This window comes from Nanorana parkeri, unplaced genomic scaffold (assembly GCF_000935625.1).
Source record: "Nanorana parkeri isolate BGI_ZX_2015 unplaced genomic scaffold, ASM93562v1 scaffold491, whole genome shotgun sequence".
Lineage (NCBI taxonomy): Eukaryota > Metazoa > Chordata > Amphibia > Anura > Dicroglossidae > Nanorana > Nanorana parkeri.
The window spans coordinates 602637-623284 of record NW_017306759.1 but is presented as its reverse complement, the minus strand read 5'-3'; the positions used below and the strand labels follow the sequence as shown (position 1 = coordinate 623284).

Sequence of the window (20648 nt, the reverse complement as noted above, 5' to 3'; positions counted from 1 at the left end):
TATATATATATATATATATATTTCATTTAAATGCTGTGAATAGGGATGAGCTTCAGGTTGACCATGAGTTCGACCTCGACCCAAGCTGTTTCCAATTCACTAATTGTCCAAACAATTTGACCAGTTTGCCCGCCCACCAAACCTCTTACAACTAACAACCCTTGACTCTGTATATCCCACACAGCATAATTGGTTGACTAGTAGCTGAGCCATGCATTGTCATTGGTTGACGGTTGGCTAATCTGAGCAGTATCATTGCTTAAATGGTGGCTGAGCTGTGAGGTGTCTACGGAATTCGTATTTCGGAGAAAAAAACAACTACCACATTGACTCCAATATTAACAAAGGTATTTTTGCTTTTTAACTTCATCATAACGAATGTTCGTAAAGTTACAAAAATGTGCCGAAACTAACGAAAATTTGTATTTCGTACGAATCCGAATTGAGTTTCGGATACGAATTACGAAATACGAAATAATGGATATTCCGAAACAGAACAAAACGGAACAAATTTTTTTACGGCGCACAAGTATAGTCATGGGTTCACTGGTGGCTGAGCCAAGCAGTGTCATTGCTTGAATAATGGCTGAGCAGTGAGGTGTCATTAGTTCACTGGTGGCTGAGCCGTGAGGAGTCATTGGTTCACTGGTGGCTGAACCATGCAGTGTCATTGGTTGACTGGTAGTTGAGCCATGCAGTGCCATTTGTTGACTGGTGGCTGAGCTGATCAGTCTCATTGGTTGACTGGTAGCTGAGCCAAGCAGTGTCATTGGTTGACTGGTAGCTGAGCCGAGCAGTGTCATTAATTGACTGGTGGCTGAGCCGTGATGTTTCATTGGTTGACTGGTGGCTGAGCTATACATTGTCATTGGCTGTTATGGTGGGCCCTCTTACTTCTGAGTAATCAATTACAATGTGTGGCCATCTGCTAGTATCCAAGCCACCAGACCGTTCTGGCTTTGATTAGTTTGGATGTTCGCCAAACTCACATTTATAGTTGCATTTATCGAACGTCCAAGTGAACTCAAACCCAGACTAATTCTCTCATACCTAGTAAATATATAAAATGACCAACTTCCACCTATATTGTGTTTCCAATGTTGGGTTTCCTGTTTAAAGTGTCTAAATATATTCCCCTTAAAACCCCCAATACAATTCTTGAACGCCACTTGTGTGGGAGGAATAGTGCTAATGTCCCGATCGTGGTGCATTGCACTGATTACTTTTTTGTTTTGTAATTTAATTGAAAAGTCCCAAGTGACACGTCATTCTCTGTTCTTTCCATTGAGATGCAGTGAGGTTCATTGCAACAAGCTGTGCAGAAAAAAGAACCACATGAGGATTTTTTTTTTCGGCACACTCCACCGCAATGCTGAGGTGTGAACTGACCTAACTGAAACAAGACTTTTTACCTTGTCTATGCGTTGGGACTCTGCAACCCCAACACTTCTATTGCGAACGCGCCCTAAAAATACTGATGTCCAGTGAAGGGGATCTAGTAAAATTGGACATATTTCTACAAAGTCACAAAGTGTTCTCCCAGCGTTGTTCCATATTATACGTAAGAATTATCTGTTGGTTGTTAACTGGGTCAAATTATACAAGGTAAAGAAATAAATAAATTAACATCACCATCTGTTGTCTTCGAATCATTGTCGGGTTTTCATAACCTGAAAGGTGAATACATAGTCAGTCTGTGCTTTAAACCTTTTATGGAGGCGGCCATTGTTTATTTTCCAAATGCTAGCTCCCAGTTAAATCACTAACTAGGGACAAGCATGCAGATGAGGACTTCTGACTTGCCCAATCTGTTAGTGAGAGTATTGATTAGGGATGCACCGATACAGCTACTAGTATAGATATAGGTGCCGATACCGAGTATTTGGGTGAGTACTCATACTTGCCCATATGCTCCCGATGCCTATCCCGATACCGGAACTTCTGATATCAGGAAGCCGGGCAGCGAGCCATTACATACTGATTTGCCGGGAAGCTAGGTCCATGCTCCCTTGTCACCAGGGAGCATGGAGCTAGCTTCCCGGCCAAGCAGGAAGCCATGGGGACAATGACTCATCCCTTGGTGCCGAAGGAGCATGGAGATGGCTTCCCTGTTAATCGGGGAGCTGAACATTGGATGATGCCCTCAGAGACTCTATGGATGTTGTTTAAAATTTCATTTGATTTTAACATTTGATTTTGGAATCAATGGTGTTTTCCCGAACAAACACCACATTCACTGTCTGAAATGTTACAATTTCACAAGAAAAAATTCCATCCCACTCCTTAAATTTTTCTTGTCACTGCGAAGGAGAACAATTGTCAACTTGACCCCCATTAACTATTAGAAAATTGACAAAATGAAAATTAATTTCTTCCACTAATTTTTCCTGGTGTATGGCCGGCTGAGCTGGAAGTTATAGAAATTCTGAGGATCTAAATTACAAAAAAATTACCTCCTTTTTGGTCGTCTGACATCTCCATCGTCTCCATCGTCTCAACAATAGTCTCTCTGAGGAATAAACAACAATAGAGACAATTAGAGGAAAAGATAGATAGATAGATAGACAGACAGACAGACAGACAGACAGATAGATAGATAGACAGACAGACAGACAGATAGATAGATAGATAGACAGACAGACAGACAGACAGACAGATAGATAGATAGATAGATAGATAGATAGATAGATAGATAGATAGATAGATAGATAGATAGATAGATAGACATACCCCAAACTGCTCTCTTTGTTACCTATGTGAGGGGGAAAAAATCCATTATTGCAATGATTCTTGGCTTGTTATCATCTCCTCTTACTCTCCTTCATTATTTACAAATCTATGAACCTTTATCTGTTTAGGACATATCCACAATGACATCACCCCCCCTCCAAACACACACACTGCAAGGGTTAAATGAACGCTCATTCTAGATGCAGAGAAATAAGGTGTAATACCTACCTTCACAGATAGGGGGAGTTCGGAACAAGGTAATTATGACAACTTATTCTTCTACGCCCAGATTTAAAGGACTCCAGTTATGCAAAAAGTTAACCCTTGCAGTGGGACTACCCCCACATTGCAAGGATTGGCTGCTCGTTTTTCTTTAGGGGCCGGAAAAAAAAAAGATATACTCACTCGATCCTCAGTCTTGTGGTGGTGATCGCTTACCTCTTACCCCCTCCTCTGTGGCTGTGGTATGTCCATCGGCGCCCTCACATCTGAAGCAAGTCAATAGACTGTAGTAGATGTGAGGACATCAGAAGGGCTTAGACCGCCAGTGCCATGGGAAAAGAGGTCCTGCAGACCAGTCTAGCAGACAGGCAGGATTGAGGTTCCGGTGAGTATATATGTTTTTTATTTGAGCCCCTGAAGAAAAACAAACAGTTAACCTTTGCAGTATGGGGGTCGCTCCACTGCAAGGGCTAGCTTTTCACTTTTCTGGAGTTCCTCATTAATGAGCATTTAACCCTTCTAATGTGGAGACCGTGGGGGTGCTACTGCTCTTCTTCTTGGAGTTGGGCTTTAATATACATTGCTGCTCCCAAGCAGTTGAATTGTAAAAATTAACACATCTCAAAATGGTTTTACTTATAATAGCAGACAATAAGCCAACATTGTTATCCGCCCTCCTACAGTAAGCCATCTTCATTTTGCCATGGCATGCTGATAGCCCCTCAGCCGGTTTTCTTCTGGTGGGCCTTGGGTATGGCACTGGGTGGAACCACCAAAGCTGGCACAAAATAAGCACCCACCTCTTCCATAAACTCATATACTTTCAGATATTTACCCTCATTGAAAAGCTACACTTGTTTCCCACAGCCAATGACTAAGGTAACATGGCGCTGTGCTAGAAAGCTCTTGGATTTGATCATTAGTGATGTTTTTCTGGGCTTACAAACTGAGTAAACTTACCTCCTTTTTTCAAAAAGTAGAGGGCCAAGGTCATGAAGACGACCAGGAAAACAGCTACCACGCAAAGTACAATTGTTAATGTTGGTGATGGTGCTTTAGGTGGGTTTGACTCAATATCTGGAACTTGAAAAACATAGGCAGTCAACAGAGGTATCATGGGCCAAAATGGAGTGATTTTTTTGGTCATTTTGATGTATGCTTGTATCATTGTGCAATGCGTTTTCCTCCTCTCCTTAAAGGGACATGTCCTCAAAATGACCCTGAGCCCAATCCTTCTACAAACATGTCCTCAAATGGGACTTGGACCTGGAATGGAAATTAGTATTGGGCTGCCTAATTAGGTTCATCTTTGTAATGGATCCGGTATTCTTACCTTTCCGACGTCTCGGAGGGTGGTTCCGCCTCCGGTCCGCTGACGTCACGTCGCTCCACCCTCTTCCTTGCCTTAAACCACGAACATTCCCTTGCCCCGCCTCCCGCGTTCCTGCAAGGGCGTGGATGCCGGACAAGCTCTGAGCAACTCCACTCTCCATCCTGAACCAGAGGTTACTCCCTAGCCACCTCTTCAGAGCATACTTCCACTCTTGACTCTGCTGGGCTGCTGAGACTTGTGCACTCCTTATCCTCAGCCTCTACAACTAGCATTCAGCCTCAATCCATGGAGGGAATCCTAAAAGTGCAGTACAACTAACAGCAAGTATTAATACCACTGCTGCCTATGTTCGTTCAATCCTAAAGACTTCAACCTGTGATGTGCAGATAAAATCCCAACTTGCTACTGCTACTATATGTTTATTTACTGTTATTGAATTATATACGGATTCGGCAGCTGTGTTCCATCTCTGGCCATAAGGGGTATTATAATCTTAGACTCTGCAGATCATACTATGTGCCCAACGGTGTCCTTATTCCATCATAGGATACAAGAATACAGACAGGGCTAGATTTGCCACAAGGCCACCGAGGTCTGGCCTTGGGGCGGCAGGTAGCAGAGGGGTGGCAGCGGTGTGGAATCTCCCGACGCCCGGGACATGCATTTCCGGCGCATCGGGCGGTAAGTTGTTTTCTACCTTTAGCCCTGCTATGGGCAAGCAGGGCTAAATGTAGAACGTGGAAGCCGCTTGTTTGTTTACAAGTGATCTCGGTGATGTCGCCAAGATCACTTGTAATGAGACTGCACATTGAAGAACCTGGCCTTGGGGCAGCAGGGAAAGTATATCCGGCCCTGAAGAAAAAAGTAAAGAGTGTTTCAGTTAAATTTTCATTCTATTTTAGTTTTTTTGCCCTGTAACCAGGGCTGTAACTACCATGGGGCGAGTGAGGTACTCGCCTCATGCGCAGCTGAAAGGGGGCGCAGCCAGGGCCGGCCTGGCTGCGCCCCCTCGCACATGTTGCTATGGACGAGCACAGGGCGCCATTGGCAACAGGGGCACCAGGCAGCCAACACAGCTGCGGCTCGGCAGGGAAAAGAGGAGCGGCACAGCCTCCAGCTTCTCCTCGGATCCCTGCTGCTCTCCCCTACCTGTATAGGCAGAGGACTCTGTGTCCTCAATCTCTTTTTCTATTTCAAAAGGGAAATGTCAGGGGTCTGTTTAGACCCCTAATATTTCCCCGAAGCCCCCCAACAGTGAAAAAAATTATAATAATAATAATTTAAAAAAACAACCCCACACACACACACATTACTAGACCTGTGCAAATACTAAAAATCTGTTTCAGGCGAAATTAACGGAAACAAAAAATGTTTTCTTTAGTTTCTTCAAATAAATCAAATTTTTATGCTATTTTGGATTTGACCTCCAGTGCATAATGCGCAAGTGCTCCGCCATCCTGGCAGGCGTATGTTGTCACATACCGCACACGTCTGTTGGGGGCACAATTTTCTGTTCTTGCCTCGGGTGCAAAAGGAGCTAGCTACGGCTCTGCCTGTAGCTAAAGCCAGCACATACTGTGGAAGCCAAAGCATCATAAGTTACAACTCCTGCACTAAAGCCTTATTTCTCAACTGGTGGGTCGTGACCCAAAAGTGGGTCGCGACCCCATGTTTAGTGGGTCGCCACTTGCCTTCCACTTTTCTAGGTGAAAAGCTCATCAGTCTCCCCCTAGCGCAGCACTGTCAGTTCTTGCGTCAAACAGCCATTCAAAATATGCTGCCCGTTGCCGAGTGTCAGCTTGAGGTGGGATGGGCTGGGGCTATGGTCATGAGGGAGCTCCATCTATACGTACAGCTCCCTCACGTGTCCTGTAGGGGTGCCTGGGCCAGAGTGATGTCACATTCTGGTTACCTACAGGACACACACAGGGAGCTGTCCAAGCAATGCACATATGGATGGAGCTCCTTCACAGTACATCAGCCCACACTGGACCACAGTCTGAGGATCAGCTCCAGTTCTCGTAAGGTATGGAGACTGGTTTTGAATGGCCCCCCAAATGCACCTCCCACCCACAGTTTGATTGCACACACCGGAAAGTGCAATACCACAATGCTGTGCGACCCATTGCAGTCCAACTTGGGTCACAACTTAATGACCAAGGACAAATGTGGGTCCCAGGGTTACACAGGTTGAGAACCACTGGATTCCAATCTAAACCATCTGAAAGAGCCCTGAATAAGGAAATGCTACAATACCAATGCATTTGCTGTATATTTACACAACAATCATGAAAAGATTGAATCCAAATCACCAGGTTGTATTTCGGTGCTCCTCACCCACCACATACTGAAGTTCCTTTGCTGAATAACCAGCAAATAGACTGGTCTCTTTTTGAGGAGTCCAAGCTACAGATCCCACACACCATGACTATCTGACCTTTCTAGTTTTGAGTACACTATTCCGTACCACCGAGCCCCATCCATTGACGATAGCTTTTTAGGGGACTTTATTATTTTGCCCACTCATCGCTGAATTAGCTGTTTTTTTTTTAGATCTGCACGGACTTCATATTCAAAGTGACTCTGTCTGTTGAATGGGCAAAGTGACAGAGTTTTTTCTGCAGCCCACCATCCAACCCATATATCTTTCTTGCTTCCTATTGCGCTATTGCTTGAGGAGTCAAACCTGGTGTAAGCTCCATGTTGGATGGTGTTGGAGTTACATGGGATTGATTGACATTGTCTACCTAAAATGACAGTGAAATGGCAATTGGCTGCTAGGCCTGAGCACTGCATCATGGGAGGAGGTCACCTATTCTCCACATACCCGAAGCACTAACGGAACAATAGAGCATCCAAGGGAGTGCTGGGAGGGTACGTTTATGTCGGAGGTGGGCTTTAAATAGACCCTACCACTGCCAAATTAGGGTAAGAGCAGAATCCCTTTAAACTGGACAGCATAATCACAAATTAACTAACGGAGAAATGGTGGAGAAGAAAGTTAACAAGACGTCAAAAAGCATGACCTGCAAAAGAAAAGGCTTTTTATCAAGGACCTCCTCTGTTCTGTGCTTTCTGGCAGAGTAACAGCCTCTTTACATCGACACTTCTGGGTGTTTTGGATGCATCCACTTTGTGGTTCCCGCTGCTGGCCTTGCATCAGTACAATACACAGCAGTGGCATAGGGGGTCAGCAGATGGAACACACAATGCCTTGGAGTGGGGGGGGGCTCAGGTATCCAGCACTCTCAAAAGTGTCAAATGTGAAGATTCTTCAGACAGCCATAGCTGTTAAAGAGACCCAAGATTGGAGAAACTGGAGACAGTTGAATATAAAACCCGCTTTTCATTAGGAGATATCGTACCTCTCATGTGCCTATGGAAGAGTGGAAGAGTGAGCTCTAAATACAGTTTGGTCTTATTTTGATAGATACCTTTTGACATTTATAACAGTCAGTACGTACCTTTCACTACTAAACGTGTTCCAGGACCTTCTTCTACGATTGTTTCTATGCGGTTAGGATTATATTTATTAAGTGGCGCCAAGCATCGTCTTATTATCACTCGGCAGTAGATGATGGTGTTATTGGGCCCATGGAAGTCTTCTATATGAAGATTAGAGCCGTCCACCAGTCTGGTCTTTCCCTTGTAATTGAGGTGTATGTAGTCCATGTTTGGATGGTAGACGTAGCTCTCTCTAGAATCCCCGGTCATCCAGTAGACTTCCATCCGTAGAATATCATTGCGCTGTTGTACAGTAGAGCTGCAATTGATTGTAGCGGATTGATGGATTTCCACTTCCTCCGGCTGAGTGATATTTAGGTTGTTTGTTTTATCTTAAAGTAAAAACACAGAAACTATTAAAAAAAGGCTTTTTGTACATTATGTATTGTTTTCTAAATGACATGCTACTCCCACACTGCAAGGGTTAAATGCTCATTTTGTCTAGGGGACTCAAATAAAGCCGATTTAGTCCCCTGATCCCCGGCTCCTCCAGCCTTCTAGAGCGGTCCCAGCAGCCTCTTCTCGCCTGGGCTCCGCCCCCACTGAAAGACTGTTTTTTATTTACAGTAGAACTAAAGTCTCCGGTATGACAGTCTAAATAAGTCCCAAATCCAGTTACTATGTGATGCACAAACCTCAAAGGAAACAAAAAAACTTTCTTTACCTCCCCTGACTGAGCCAAATCCTCCTTCATTTGGGTCTCACATGCTCTCCCTCCCAGACAATGTGGGAGGCATACAGCCACTGGTTCCATGCTGTCAGTTCAGAAAGCTGTGGGTGGGGCTGGGTGTAGACAAGTGCTGATTGACTAGCTACAGGCTTGATAATCAGCAGCGGCAATGCTGCTAGCTACACCCCCTGCATCAGCTTCTCCTATAGTGCAAGCAAGCACAGCCTACATGAGGGTGACAATTCTGCTCTGAATTCGTGATTGGAGCAGCATTGTTGCCACCCCATCACAGGAAGCTGCATTAGGTGGACTTCACTGGCCTGATCAACAGGTATTTGTGGGTCTCTGCAGGGGGGACCATGAGAAAACTGTAAGTACAGATGAACCTATAATTAAGTGATTCAGCACATATTTTTTTTAAAAGGGAAGGTCCTAGTTCTACTTAAAGATTGGTGTAAATCTTAACTCTCCCCCTTCATCGAGTCTTTTACAATGGGATAAGGATTTGATTGGACTTGATTGAAATAAATCTTCATTAGGACTGGAATTGTATTGGCCCTAACGAAGGGAGAGTGTTGTCGCCTCGAAAGACGTGAGCTTTTTTGGTTTGATTGAATTGTGAACAATTAAAGGCACTTTTGGACTTTTTTTGGAATAGGAAACGTTGGACGAGGAACCTTCTGGAAGGGTGTCCAGGTATTCTTTTAACGAAAGCTGCAGATTTAAAGAAATTCCACAAAACACTGCAACCTGTGCCAAGCCCTCTGTTCCTGAAGGCAGTGCCATCTCTCCTTTGTAATGGATCCCGGGGACGCCGCCGTTCCGACTCACGGAACCGAGTGGAAGCTCCGCCCCCGGGCCGTCGACGTCATACGAGACCGCCTCCGGCCTCTTCATAAGCCTTGATCTCCCACCTGTCTGGCGTTCCAGCAACCCAGCGTGGACGCCAGACGAGTGCCGGTCTCCTTGCCTACAGCCACACTCACCACAGCCTGCCTCAGTACTCACCACCCGAGATTGGACCCCGGCTGACAAACCCTGGGACACTCCGAGCTAGCGTGGCCAGGATCAAGCCACCCCGAACAGCAGGACGCCCAAACCGCAAGTATTCCCCTCTGGCTTGCCACCCACAGGGGATTTAACCTTTGCTGTAAGCTATCTGGGACTTGTACGTACTTTTGCATTGAAGATAAGGGAAGTCTTCCCCCTGCTGGTGGCTAATGAGATTGCATGCACTACTGAGATTATACTGTTTCTGTGGAACCACTTGTTACACCCCTGCTTGATGAACTGTGATATTACTTGGCTTTCATATGTGAAGTGAACATAGGAAGTTATAAAACCAACAGGTCCATTGCTATATAAGTGATTGGGAACTCACGTATAGGGTTTGTGTGAATTGAACATACTCTCTTAAAGACGCTCATTGCTATGTGAAGTTAACATTAGTGAAGCGTAACACTCCCAACATCGTTCCTAGAGACTCCTCCTTATTTGCGCATTCCTTTATATTAATTACTTTAGGTGTAGCAAGCTTAGTTAGGTTGGAAGATAGATCAATGATGCACTGAGCTTGCTTGGCAATATCAAACCTTGCCATCACGTACTCCTGGGCTAGAGCACGTGATTGTAAACGTGTCTCCGCAGCTGAGCTCCATCTTCCTATTTAATAGATCATTACATCCTTAGTCCTTTGGCTTCTTTCCTTGGATAGCTGCATCATCTCACCGCTGGGGACACCTAAATAGCTTCACATGCCCACTACGGACATCAAGACCTTCCCTCGGGGGTGAATGTTCACTCTCTACTGCCTGGGGATAAGTGATGTCACCCCAGCATGGTGTCACGCACATCCCACCATATCCTTGATGCTCATTATTTGCATACACTGTTCTACTCTCTGCACCACAAATCTAAAAGATAACCGAACCCAAGAACATACAATGTTCAGCTTTCCAGTCCTTGGGCCTCGTTCACACCATCCCCGTTCCGGCCCGATTGAGGCTGAAACACACTGGATCGCATTGCGGCCGGCTCAGTTTGTTGTGGGATGGGAGGGGGTGTGGAGGTACATTGAAATGAATGTCACCGCAATGCGATCAGCCGCACAGGAACGTGTGTCACATCAATGCCTGCCGTCCGGTCAGAAAAAATAGTGCTTGCAGCATTTTTTCGGGCCGGACCACAGGCATTGATGTGCCTTGAGTTCCCGTGCGGCCGATTGCATTGCAGCTGGAGGGCATTGCCATTCGCTTCAATGCACCGCCACGCTCCCTCCCACCCCACGACAAACTGAGCCGGCCGCAATGCGATCCACAATCGGCCCGGAACGCACTAAGGATGGTGTGAACGAGGCCTTAGATGTGGTGTCTGTATTAGTTTTCTTTTTTTAAGCTTTATTCCCTTTATTTCTACCTGGTGATCCTTCCAATAACACACTTCCTGTCCTAGGGCGACAACGCTCACTACTGCATTCTAGACTAGAAACACCTCCACCTCCTCTCTTCCTATCCCATAGGGGGGGCCGTGTTTTAACTATATTTCACGTACCTGGCTGGGTTCGATGAGGAGGCTCCCCTTGCACCTTGTATCCCCCAAACTCTGAGGATGGGAACAGAGCCTGAGAAACAGCAAGTAGCACGGGTGCCAGTGGTTGGGGCAGCATCGTGCCAGGCAGAAGTCCAGAATCAGGATTGGGTAGAGCAGAGCCGAGGTCACTCCTGGCGGACAGCAGAGTACCAGGTCAGTGGGCAGAATCGAGGTGAGACAAGCCAGGGGTCACATCAGTCGGGCAGCGAAGTACAAGGGATGAGGCAGAGGCAAGGTCCAGTAACAATTCCAAGGTCAGAAGGCAGGCAGCAATCAGGAGCAGTCAGGTTCAATCCGGGTCAAGACACAGGAGCAGTAATCAGGCAGAACACACAGGAGCACAAGGACAAGCTGAAAGACCATCCAGCAACTAAGCCCAGGCTGTGCTTGGTTTAAATAGGCTGATCAATTAAAAGGTACCGCATCACTTCCTGTGCGCCAGATTAGCGCGCCTGTGCCCGTTTTCCTATAGTACGAAAAATGGGACCATGCGCATGTGCAGTAGACCTGGTTACCTTACACTATAAATATAGTTTGGAGATTTTCGCTCCCAATCTGTTATTTTATGGGAGAGAAGAAAATAACCCACCTGTAATAAGGAGCTGCGGTCCAAGATAGGTGTACGTGGTTTTCGCTTCATCATTTGTAGAAATGTCCACGCTCCAGCAATAAAAGCCTTGGTCTGGTTCGGTAACTCGATTTATTTGGAAGGATAAACTATTATTGTGATGAGTGCAGATGCCATTATTCCTGCTGTGGTCACATCCAGTATTAGCACCGGCGGCCCGTCCTCCCCGGCAGGTAATGTTACTGGCCAATGTTACAATGTTACTTGTGAAGTGACCAAGAATTTTCACATTGTCTCCAGGAGCAGCAAAGATAACAGACGTTGTCTCCAGACTCGGCTCATTCCCATCTGACAAAGAAGAAAATATTATTATAGACAAACGTGAACAGTAGTTTATCCTTTCCAATAGCCCAAAGGATAAGATTTAGAATATTAACAACCACTTACAAAGCCATCCACAACTCTGACCCCGGCAAATCTCAAACCTTGTCTCAAAGTATCACCCTAACCGTCCCCTTTGCTCCTCCCAAGACCTTCTGCTTTCCAGCTCCCTCGTCAGCTCCTCCCATGCTCGCCTCCAGGACTTCACTAGAGTCTCTCCCATCCTGAGGAACTCTCTACCCCAACCTGTCTATCTGTCTCCCACTCTGACTGTCTTTAAGCGATCCCTTAAGATTCATCTCTTCAGGGAAGCCTATCCCACCTCTAACTAACCACTCAACTATCATGTTCTCAAACAATTTATCCCCACTTGCCCCTCCCTTTTAGATTGTAAGCCCTCAGGGGCAGGGCCCTCCTTACCATCTTGTCTTGAATTGTATTGCTATTGTAATGTCTTCCTTATATTGTAAAGTGCTGCACACACTGTTGGCGCCGTATAAATCCTGTATAATATTAATACTAATGAAAACCTCAACACTATACAAGATGTCTGCCTGTCAGGGAGGGTTGGCCTCAGTGTGGAGGATTTCAGAGCAGGAAAGGAGATATGGTTATAGTATGAATGGTTAGTGTTAGGGTTACAGTGAGAGTCTGGTATGGATTTTGGGGGGAATCACACTTTTTTTCCTAAGATACCCTTTAACATCTATACCAGAACCTCATCAAGGATAAGGGACTGGTATGGATTTTTGGGGACTCCCTAAATATGGGTGCAACATGAAACATGGTCAGACAGGTGCACTTGGTCTTTAAATACCAGATGGCACATGGTACCGCAGTATTAGCCTTTTACAGTCCCTTTACAGCAGACCTCAGGCCTCCCGTTGAGCTGCATCATGCCTTGTTTGCAGTGTGTCTAACACTGTTAGTTCTTCTTTGGCTCCTTCTTATGACCATACCCGTAAACATCATCATTCTGCAACTACTGACAAACTTGTATCTCAGAGTGATGATGCAACACCAGCTCACTATTTAACCATCAGCTGGTCTATTTAGTCTCTTTCCTTGCGTGTGTTCTGCTCTACCAGGTGCTCTGCAGGTGTTCCTGTCCTCCGTGTATGGCTCTGGCTGACTGATCTCCTGGTTCCCCAGCTACTGTCTCTGTTCATCCCGCTCTCAGTATTTCCTGACCTGGTTCTGATGACTACCCACTTTGGCATCTGACCTCTGGCTTAGCATTGACTACGTCATGGACATTCTCCATTGTTTTTTGCCATTTATGTTTATTGTTATTTTCAATAAACTCCTTTTATTTTTAAACCTGCACTTTAAGTTTCTGTCTGGTCTCTTGGTTCCCTAACAGTACACAAGCTCCCACAAAGCTGAAAGCCCCGGTTCATTAACAGGTCTCCAACAGTGTGGGGATTAACTATGACTGGTTGAGTATACATCCAAGGGTGAGTGGGGAGGAGGTGACTATGAGCTTTCTCTAGCTGAACAGGAGCAATATTTGGGCCTGATGGCTCAATTCCGGCAGCACTTCACAAATGGGGGGCTCTTTAAAGGGTGGGGACAACTAGAACGAGGAATCCACTTGAAAAAGAGTAACAGGTAATCGTCTCAGGAGTCCAATTACTTCACAAATAGGGACAAGAAGACCACCATTGGGAGTCAGGAATCCTCCTTCACCAGGGCTTAAACAGTGGGCAATGGGGCACTGATTGACTTTGTTCCCCAGCCCGTGTAGACAATCCTATTTTTCAGGCAAGAGTGGAAATCCTTGGTGTGGAAAGATATTTATGAGCAGTTCAAGTGGTAAGCATACATGTCTGAAGTGGGGTGGGATGGGCTGCTTTGTCATGAATGGCCAGTATGACAGTATCTCTTTATGGAACTAGGGTTTAAAATGGTCTAGCTGAGCATATTCCACTATCAATGACAGAAAACATGACCTTCAACATAATGTGAACTCTTCTCATTTGACCTCATGAACATTTTATTGGCCTGTACTGCTATAGTCATAGAAAAAAATTCAAGTATCATTTATACATGTTGAGAAGGTTGAACTTTGAAGCCCAGCCTTGCTTGACTTACCTTTCACTATAAGCAGCGTGCCGCCTGGGGACTGATACTTCTGATCACTCATATTGTGAAAACTCAGCAGTATGCGGCAGCAATACTTTGCATCGTCCTCCTTTGTTATATTGATGATGGTTATTGAAGCATTTCTGTGGTTTAGATCGAATCTCACATTCAGCCTTCCCTGATACTTGGAGGAGATCTCTTTTGTATCTGAGTCATAAATATTTTTGTCTTCATTACAGTATACGTCATATGGCGCTGCTCTCGCAATAAATCTTGAGGAGTTGATACTCTTCTCTGATTCTGGAAATGCAAATTGGCACGGGATGGTGACAGACTTTCCTTTGAGTGTTTCAGTTTTTGAAGGTTGATCAACACAGTACTGACCAGAGGTTTTATAAAGCCCGTCTGAGGACAAAACACATGGAAGTTATTTAAAGTGGCACTATACTCAGGAGTTAAATCTTAAAAATACATTCAGGTATGTTAACTATGAACAACAACGTATTTTATTTGTGTATCACTCAGCTGTAGATCCTCCAATCATCTCTGAATTGGTGCTGACACTGTCCTTCCTTCTGGAGGGGGGCTACTTTGTTCTCCATGGCCCCTGCGTGTGTTGCAAAGTAGTCACCGCTCCAAACTCACTCCCGGGATAGACTACAATCTCCCTACAAATTAGTAAACTAAACATGAGATTGTAGTCTATCCCGGGAGTGAGCTTGGACCGGTGACTACTTTACAACACACACAGGGACCATGGGGAGAAAAAGTCACTCACTAGAGATAAAGAATAGTTTTTAATGTTAAAAGGTGGTGACTTTTTAAAAAAATTAGTTTTTTTTCAACCTGACTAACTATGTAATAATAAGCATGCTTAAATTCGTGCTCATGAAAATGCATTCTTTGTTTTTGGAATAGATGATCAGCTCTTGGAACAAATTGAGCAAGGTCTTTACCAAGCAGGCCTTTTTTTTCCTTCAGCTTTAACTAGACCCCAATTATACATAGATTATGAACACTGGGAACTAAAGAAAAAAATTAAATTTTGGCACAAAATTGCTTATTCTATATTAAAAATGCAGCTCTGTGTATAGACCGTGGAAATAGATCATCAGCTCTTTCAGTAGAACATGCAAATACGGACGTCTGGTTTCCTCCAAAAGCAGCTTTTTTCCACCCGAGATTGGAAATAGATAGTCAGCCCGTGGGAGAGAACCCGGCACGGTACTTGTATGGTAAAAGATCTGCTGACATTTTTGCCTGCAGTGATGCAAAAATTATCAGAGGGTGAATGGAAATGATTAGTCAGAGCAGTTCTCGTTAAAATCAATCACATTGCAGAACAATAATTACAGATTTAATCAGCCTGCCATGTAAATGTGTCCTCATTTATACTTCCTCTTATAACTGATGAGTGAATCAACAAGCTTGAGGCACCCCAGTCTAAAAGGTAAAAAATGCAAATGTAAAAAGTAACATGTGGCCCCTCCTAAATCCATTGCAGACCCTTATCCCCGATAGATATGGATTTTAAGGGGAGGGGAGTCCCCATGCAAAGTACAAAAAATTGGAGTAGACTATCACATCAGAATCCCTTCTTTAAACCCCACCATTCACATCAGGCTCCCCCTATACATCAGGAGCCACCTCCTTCCACATCAGAGCCTCCTCTCTCACACAAGGAGCCCCCTTTCACAGCAGTCTGACCTTCACATCAGAAGTACCACTTTCACATCGGTAGCCTCCAAGTCAAAAGCCTTCTTCACATCAGAAGCATCCTTCCTTTACATCAGGAGCCCAAACTTCCTATCATAGGTCCAACCTTCCCATCAGTAGAAACAACAAGAGCCCTTTTCACATTAGCCCGCCCTCCCCCACCCCTACATCAGAGTCCTCTTCACATCAGAATCCCTCCTTTCACATCAGAGTCCCACTTTACATCATAAGCTTTCTCATTTCATATCATAGTAACCTCTCTCACACTAGGAGCCCCCTCCTTCACATCAGAAGTTCCACCTCCATAGACACAGCATTAGAAGGACCAGTACACTGTGAATAATAATCACTACAGCCTGTATAAATACTGTATACCCATAGACACAACATGAGCAGAACCAGTCCAATATATATAATAATCACTAAAGCCTGTATATATACTGTATACCCATAGACACAACATGAGCAGAACCAGTCCAATATATATAATAATCACTACAGCCTGCATATATACTACATACCCCCATAGGCACAGCATGAGCAGAACCAGTCCAATATATATAATAATCACTACAGCCTGCATATATACTACATACCCCATAGGCATAACATGAGCAGAACCAGTCCAATGTATATAACAATCGCTACAGGCTGTATATATATATATATATATATATATATATATATACTACATACCCCATAGACAGAACGTACCAAATGTCTATGGGGATACTGCTGCACACCTTACCGCATGCCCCTATTATGCAGATGGGTGCTGTAATGAACGCAGAAATCTCCACATGTATGTAAGCAGTAGTAAAGAATAACCAGCACACCAATGGGTAGTGTGGGAACACTCTTGCTTCTTCTTTAATCACGTATAATGTCACATCTCCAAGTGCAACTTTTTTTGTGCTTGGAGATGTGACATTATACTTGATTAAAGAAGAAGCAAGAGTGTTCACACACTGCCCATAATCACTACAGCCTGTGTATATATTACATACCCCATAGACACAGCATTAACAAGACCAGTACTGTATATAATAATCACTACAGGTTGTGTATATATACCTCATACCCCATAGCCACAACATGAGCAGAACCAGTCCACTGTATATCATAGTTACTACAGGCCATATATACTACGTACCCCATAGAGGCAACATAAGCAGGACCAGTACACTTCATATAATAATAAAACCACAGCCTGTATATATACTACATACCCCATAGACACAGCATTAGCAAGACCTGTACATTGTATATAATAATCACTGCAACCAATATATATATATTACATACCCCATAGACACAGCGTTAGCAGAACCAGCGTAAGGGAAATCATGTTTTTTAACTGTTCGAAAGGCAAAAAGACACCTAAAGGGGAACTTGTATTATTTAAATGACTTTAGAGCACACAGGAAGACTTTCATATCGGAAAACTTCCTCTTTTTACTGTCACTGTCTTCAGAAAGTTTTGTTAAATGAAGAAACCGTTGCAAATTTAACTGCCGTTAAAGGAGATTACGACATCGCCGAGTGCTATATGAGCTCAGGAGGCTTTACCAAAATGTATCTAAAGCCAAAACTTACTGTTTTTATTTTTGGATCGGATGGGGAAGGTTTAAACCTCCCATTACATTATTTTTAGTTCTCTGTGGAGAGGAGAATGTTCATCTTAGACAATTGTCACCAGGTCATTTGTCCCCATTGGAAGATTTCTGCAGCACTCCAACTCCTAGGCCAAAAGGCCTGAAGGAAGGACAGTACTCATAGCAGCATCACCACTGGGCAGAGGCCCAGGATGGAAGACCATGTAGCAGGTGGTGTCTCAACATTAGGCCGTGTCCAGACCTAAACCCCATTGAGAGTCTTTGGGGTGTTCTGGAGACTTTACACAGTGGTCCGACTCTCCCATTATCACTGCAATATCTTCGTGTAAACTTAATGGAACTCTGCATGGAAATAAATGTTGTGACTAGGGATGCACCAAAACCGTTTTTTCAGTATCGAGTACGAGTTTTGGTTTTCGCCGATACCGAATACTAGACTTGTGCGCCGTCAAAAAATTTGTTCCGTTTCGGAATATCCGTTATTATATATTTCGTAATTCGTGTCCGAAACTCAATTCGGATTCGTACGAAATACGAATTTTCGTTAGTTTCGGCACATTTTCGTAACTGTACGAACATTCGTTATGATGAAGTTAAAAAGCAAAAATACCTTTGTTAATATTGGAGTCGATGTGGTAGTTGTTTTTTTATCCAAAATACGAATTCCGTTAACGGATTCCGGATCCGAATTTCGTATATTTCGGATAAAAAAAAAAACTACCATCAACTCCAGTATATTAACAAATGTACTTTGCTTTTTAACTTCAATATAATGAATGTTCGCAACGGAACGAAATTCCGTCAACGGAATTTCGTATTTCCTGCCTGTGTATTGTAATGCAACTCTCAGCAGCAGCGGATCAGTATTTCATATTTTTTTGATGCGGCTGCACTATGTACTGGGTAGTCTCCCGAATTTCGGATCCGAAAAAAACGTTTTTTTTCAGATTAAAAAAAAAATCTTGTCATGTTGTTCAACCTCATTTACAGGGGTAATATTAGTTCCTGTTTCAAATAAATTCGTATCTGAAATTCGTTAACGGAATTTCGTATTTTGGATATAATTCGTAAACTGCAATTCGGATTTCGGATGCTTCCGAATTTAAGAGTTTCAGGAAAATTCGCACGAATTTCGATTCGTAACGAAACGAATCGCACATGTCTACCGAATACTGATACCGTAAGTCCCATTAAGGAAGCCAGGTGGCATGTAAAGACTCACCACCCGGCTTCCCGATTAGCAGGGAACCAGTCTCCATGCTTCTCGTCACTAGGTGACAAGAAAGCATGGAGTCTGATTTCTGGCCAATCAGGAAAGCCAGGCAGCAAATATCTCCTCCTGGGAGAAATCCCTGAAGACTCAAAGCTAGAGGAGGTCCAATGAAATATTAGGCCGTGTGACGTTTTTTTTTTTTGGACAGGCAGTGCATATTTGTTGGAACCTTGTTTAGATACAAAAATTATATATGTAATGAATAGAGACAAGGGAACTTCTGGAAAGTGCAATCAGTAGTGGTTCAGCTGAACCCTTAAAATCCAGAATTTCTGAACTAGAAGTCCCTTTGAAGAAAATGGAAATCCAAGCCAAACTCCAGAAAAAGTGTGTATTATAAAGCAGCAGATAGATGTTTTCAGGGTTGTAATGTTCCTGGAGAAATGTTACACATATGGTGGGCATGCCCATTAGCTACTGCGTTCTGAACCAAGGTTTTTAAAGTATTAAGAACTCTGTTCCATGCTCCATAAACACTTACTGAGGGATCCGGGACAAGCACTCTTGCTGCTCCATAAACACTTAGTGAGGAACCCAGGAAAAGCACTCCTGCAAATAACTGTAGCTTGATTGACCAAGTCACAGCTTGCCTTAACTACTTCTTATTCATAGCTGAGTGCTGTTAGGAAACGTTTTCACAAAACTAATTAATGGAGGTGTAGCCCTTATTAACCTTTGTGATGTGGCTACTAGAAAGTTAGTGTTGCCAGAGCTGTAGTTGGTGTGGCTGAATTACAGTTGGCATTTATCTGGTTAATTCCAGGTGTTCTGGCATTGACTGTGTGACCCTACTACAGTGTGGGGCAGCCATTGGGGAACATTCTGAGTGTGTGTGGCTCACCAGCCAATCACTGGTAGTTTCATAGCCAGTGGTGCATGCTGTAGAAGTGCATATATATCCAGGGGAATTGCCAAGTGCTCAGTTCTCAGTATTGAATTTACACTGTGGAATACCCAAAGGAACTGGTGAGTCTGGAGTTTTGTTCTGTCCTATTTTTGCAGTGGATGTCCTAAGCCCTAAACCTTTTTCCCAACTATGAATTTCTACAATAAAGTTCCTTCAGCATCAAATGCACAGTCTAGACCTTGCTTTGTCAGTTGCCACAGAGGGTGGTAAGTGCCTTTGGGGCAGTGGCACCCAGGTTGCTAAAAACCCCTAGACAGACTATGGGAGACTTGATTATTCAGCGGCTCCTTGGTGGGTGAGCGTTACAGACGTATGGAGAATCCACTTTCTGTTTACACGAGCATAACTCTTACTTCGGGATGGATATGATTTTTATAGATCATTATCATACAAAGCTTCTCCATCAAGTGAATATTCTCCTAATTACGTTATCTGATCACTCTTCAGTGTCAGCTCTCTTTCACCTTGCTCCAGGTTCTATCAAACCTACAAGCTGGAAATCAAATGAATCACTGTTCAAGGACTTGACAGTGCAGAATATTATAAAATTTGAGTTTTTTGGGGGAAAATTGTTCAATAGATACTGTATATCTTCATTTGGGGTAAATTAATTGTGAATGGTGCAAGATTAAAGAGAGAGAAGCTTACTGGAATAAAAACCCTTTCTGCAGAAATAGTTCACTTGGAGAGATACAAAAAGTCGCTAACTCTGATGTCAACTTCACCTGAGCAAATTCATCAACGGTTTGGCAGGTAATTGGTAGACACATTAGATTTGTTTTGTTCTGAGTTGAAATTCGGACGAACATCGGCATATTGGGACTTTCAGATGCTTCTGAATTTCGAATGGAAAAAATGAATCTAAACTAATACAAAGTTTGCGGTATTGAAAATCCGGTTGCATCTGAAGGTGGACTAAGCCTTTAAGGGCAATTTGCACCATTGTAGGGCAGTACAGCATGTTCATTAATGCTGTAATACCCAGGGCCGATTTACTCTCCCTGCTGCCCCAAGGCCAGGTTCCACAATTAACCCCCCTCCCCGTAAACACCCG

At 43.9% G+C, this 20648-nt stretch overlaps 1 protein-coding gene across 1 annotated transcript in view; it reads right to left on the bottom strand.

The window, feature by feature from the left end:
- Positions 1 to 17719, bottom strand: part of LOC108790659 (vomeronasal type-2 receptor 1-like) — a 38517-nt gene extending 20798 nt beyond the window's left edge. The window contains exons 1-8 of the mRNA XM_018560971.1: positions 17656 to 17719; positions 14092 to 14487; positions 11638 to 11964; positions 7750 to 8121; positions 4286 to 4396; positions 3913 to 4029; positions 3176 to 3218; positions 2454 to 2509 (exon numbers count right to left, since the gene is read on the bottom strand). Coding sequence (XP_018416473.1) covers positions 2454 to 2509; positions 3176 to 3218; positions 3913 to 4029; positions 4286 to 4396; positions 7750 to 8121; positions 11638 to 11964; positions 14092 to 14487; positions 17656 to 17719 — 1486 coding nt within the window. The remainder of the gene's footprint in view (positions 1 to 2453; positions 2510 to 3175; positions 3219 to 3912; positions 4030 to 4285; positions 4397 to 7749; positions 8122 to 11637; positions 11965 to 14091; positions 14488 to 17655) is intronic.
- Positions 17720 to 20648: the final 2929 nt, after the last annotated feature.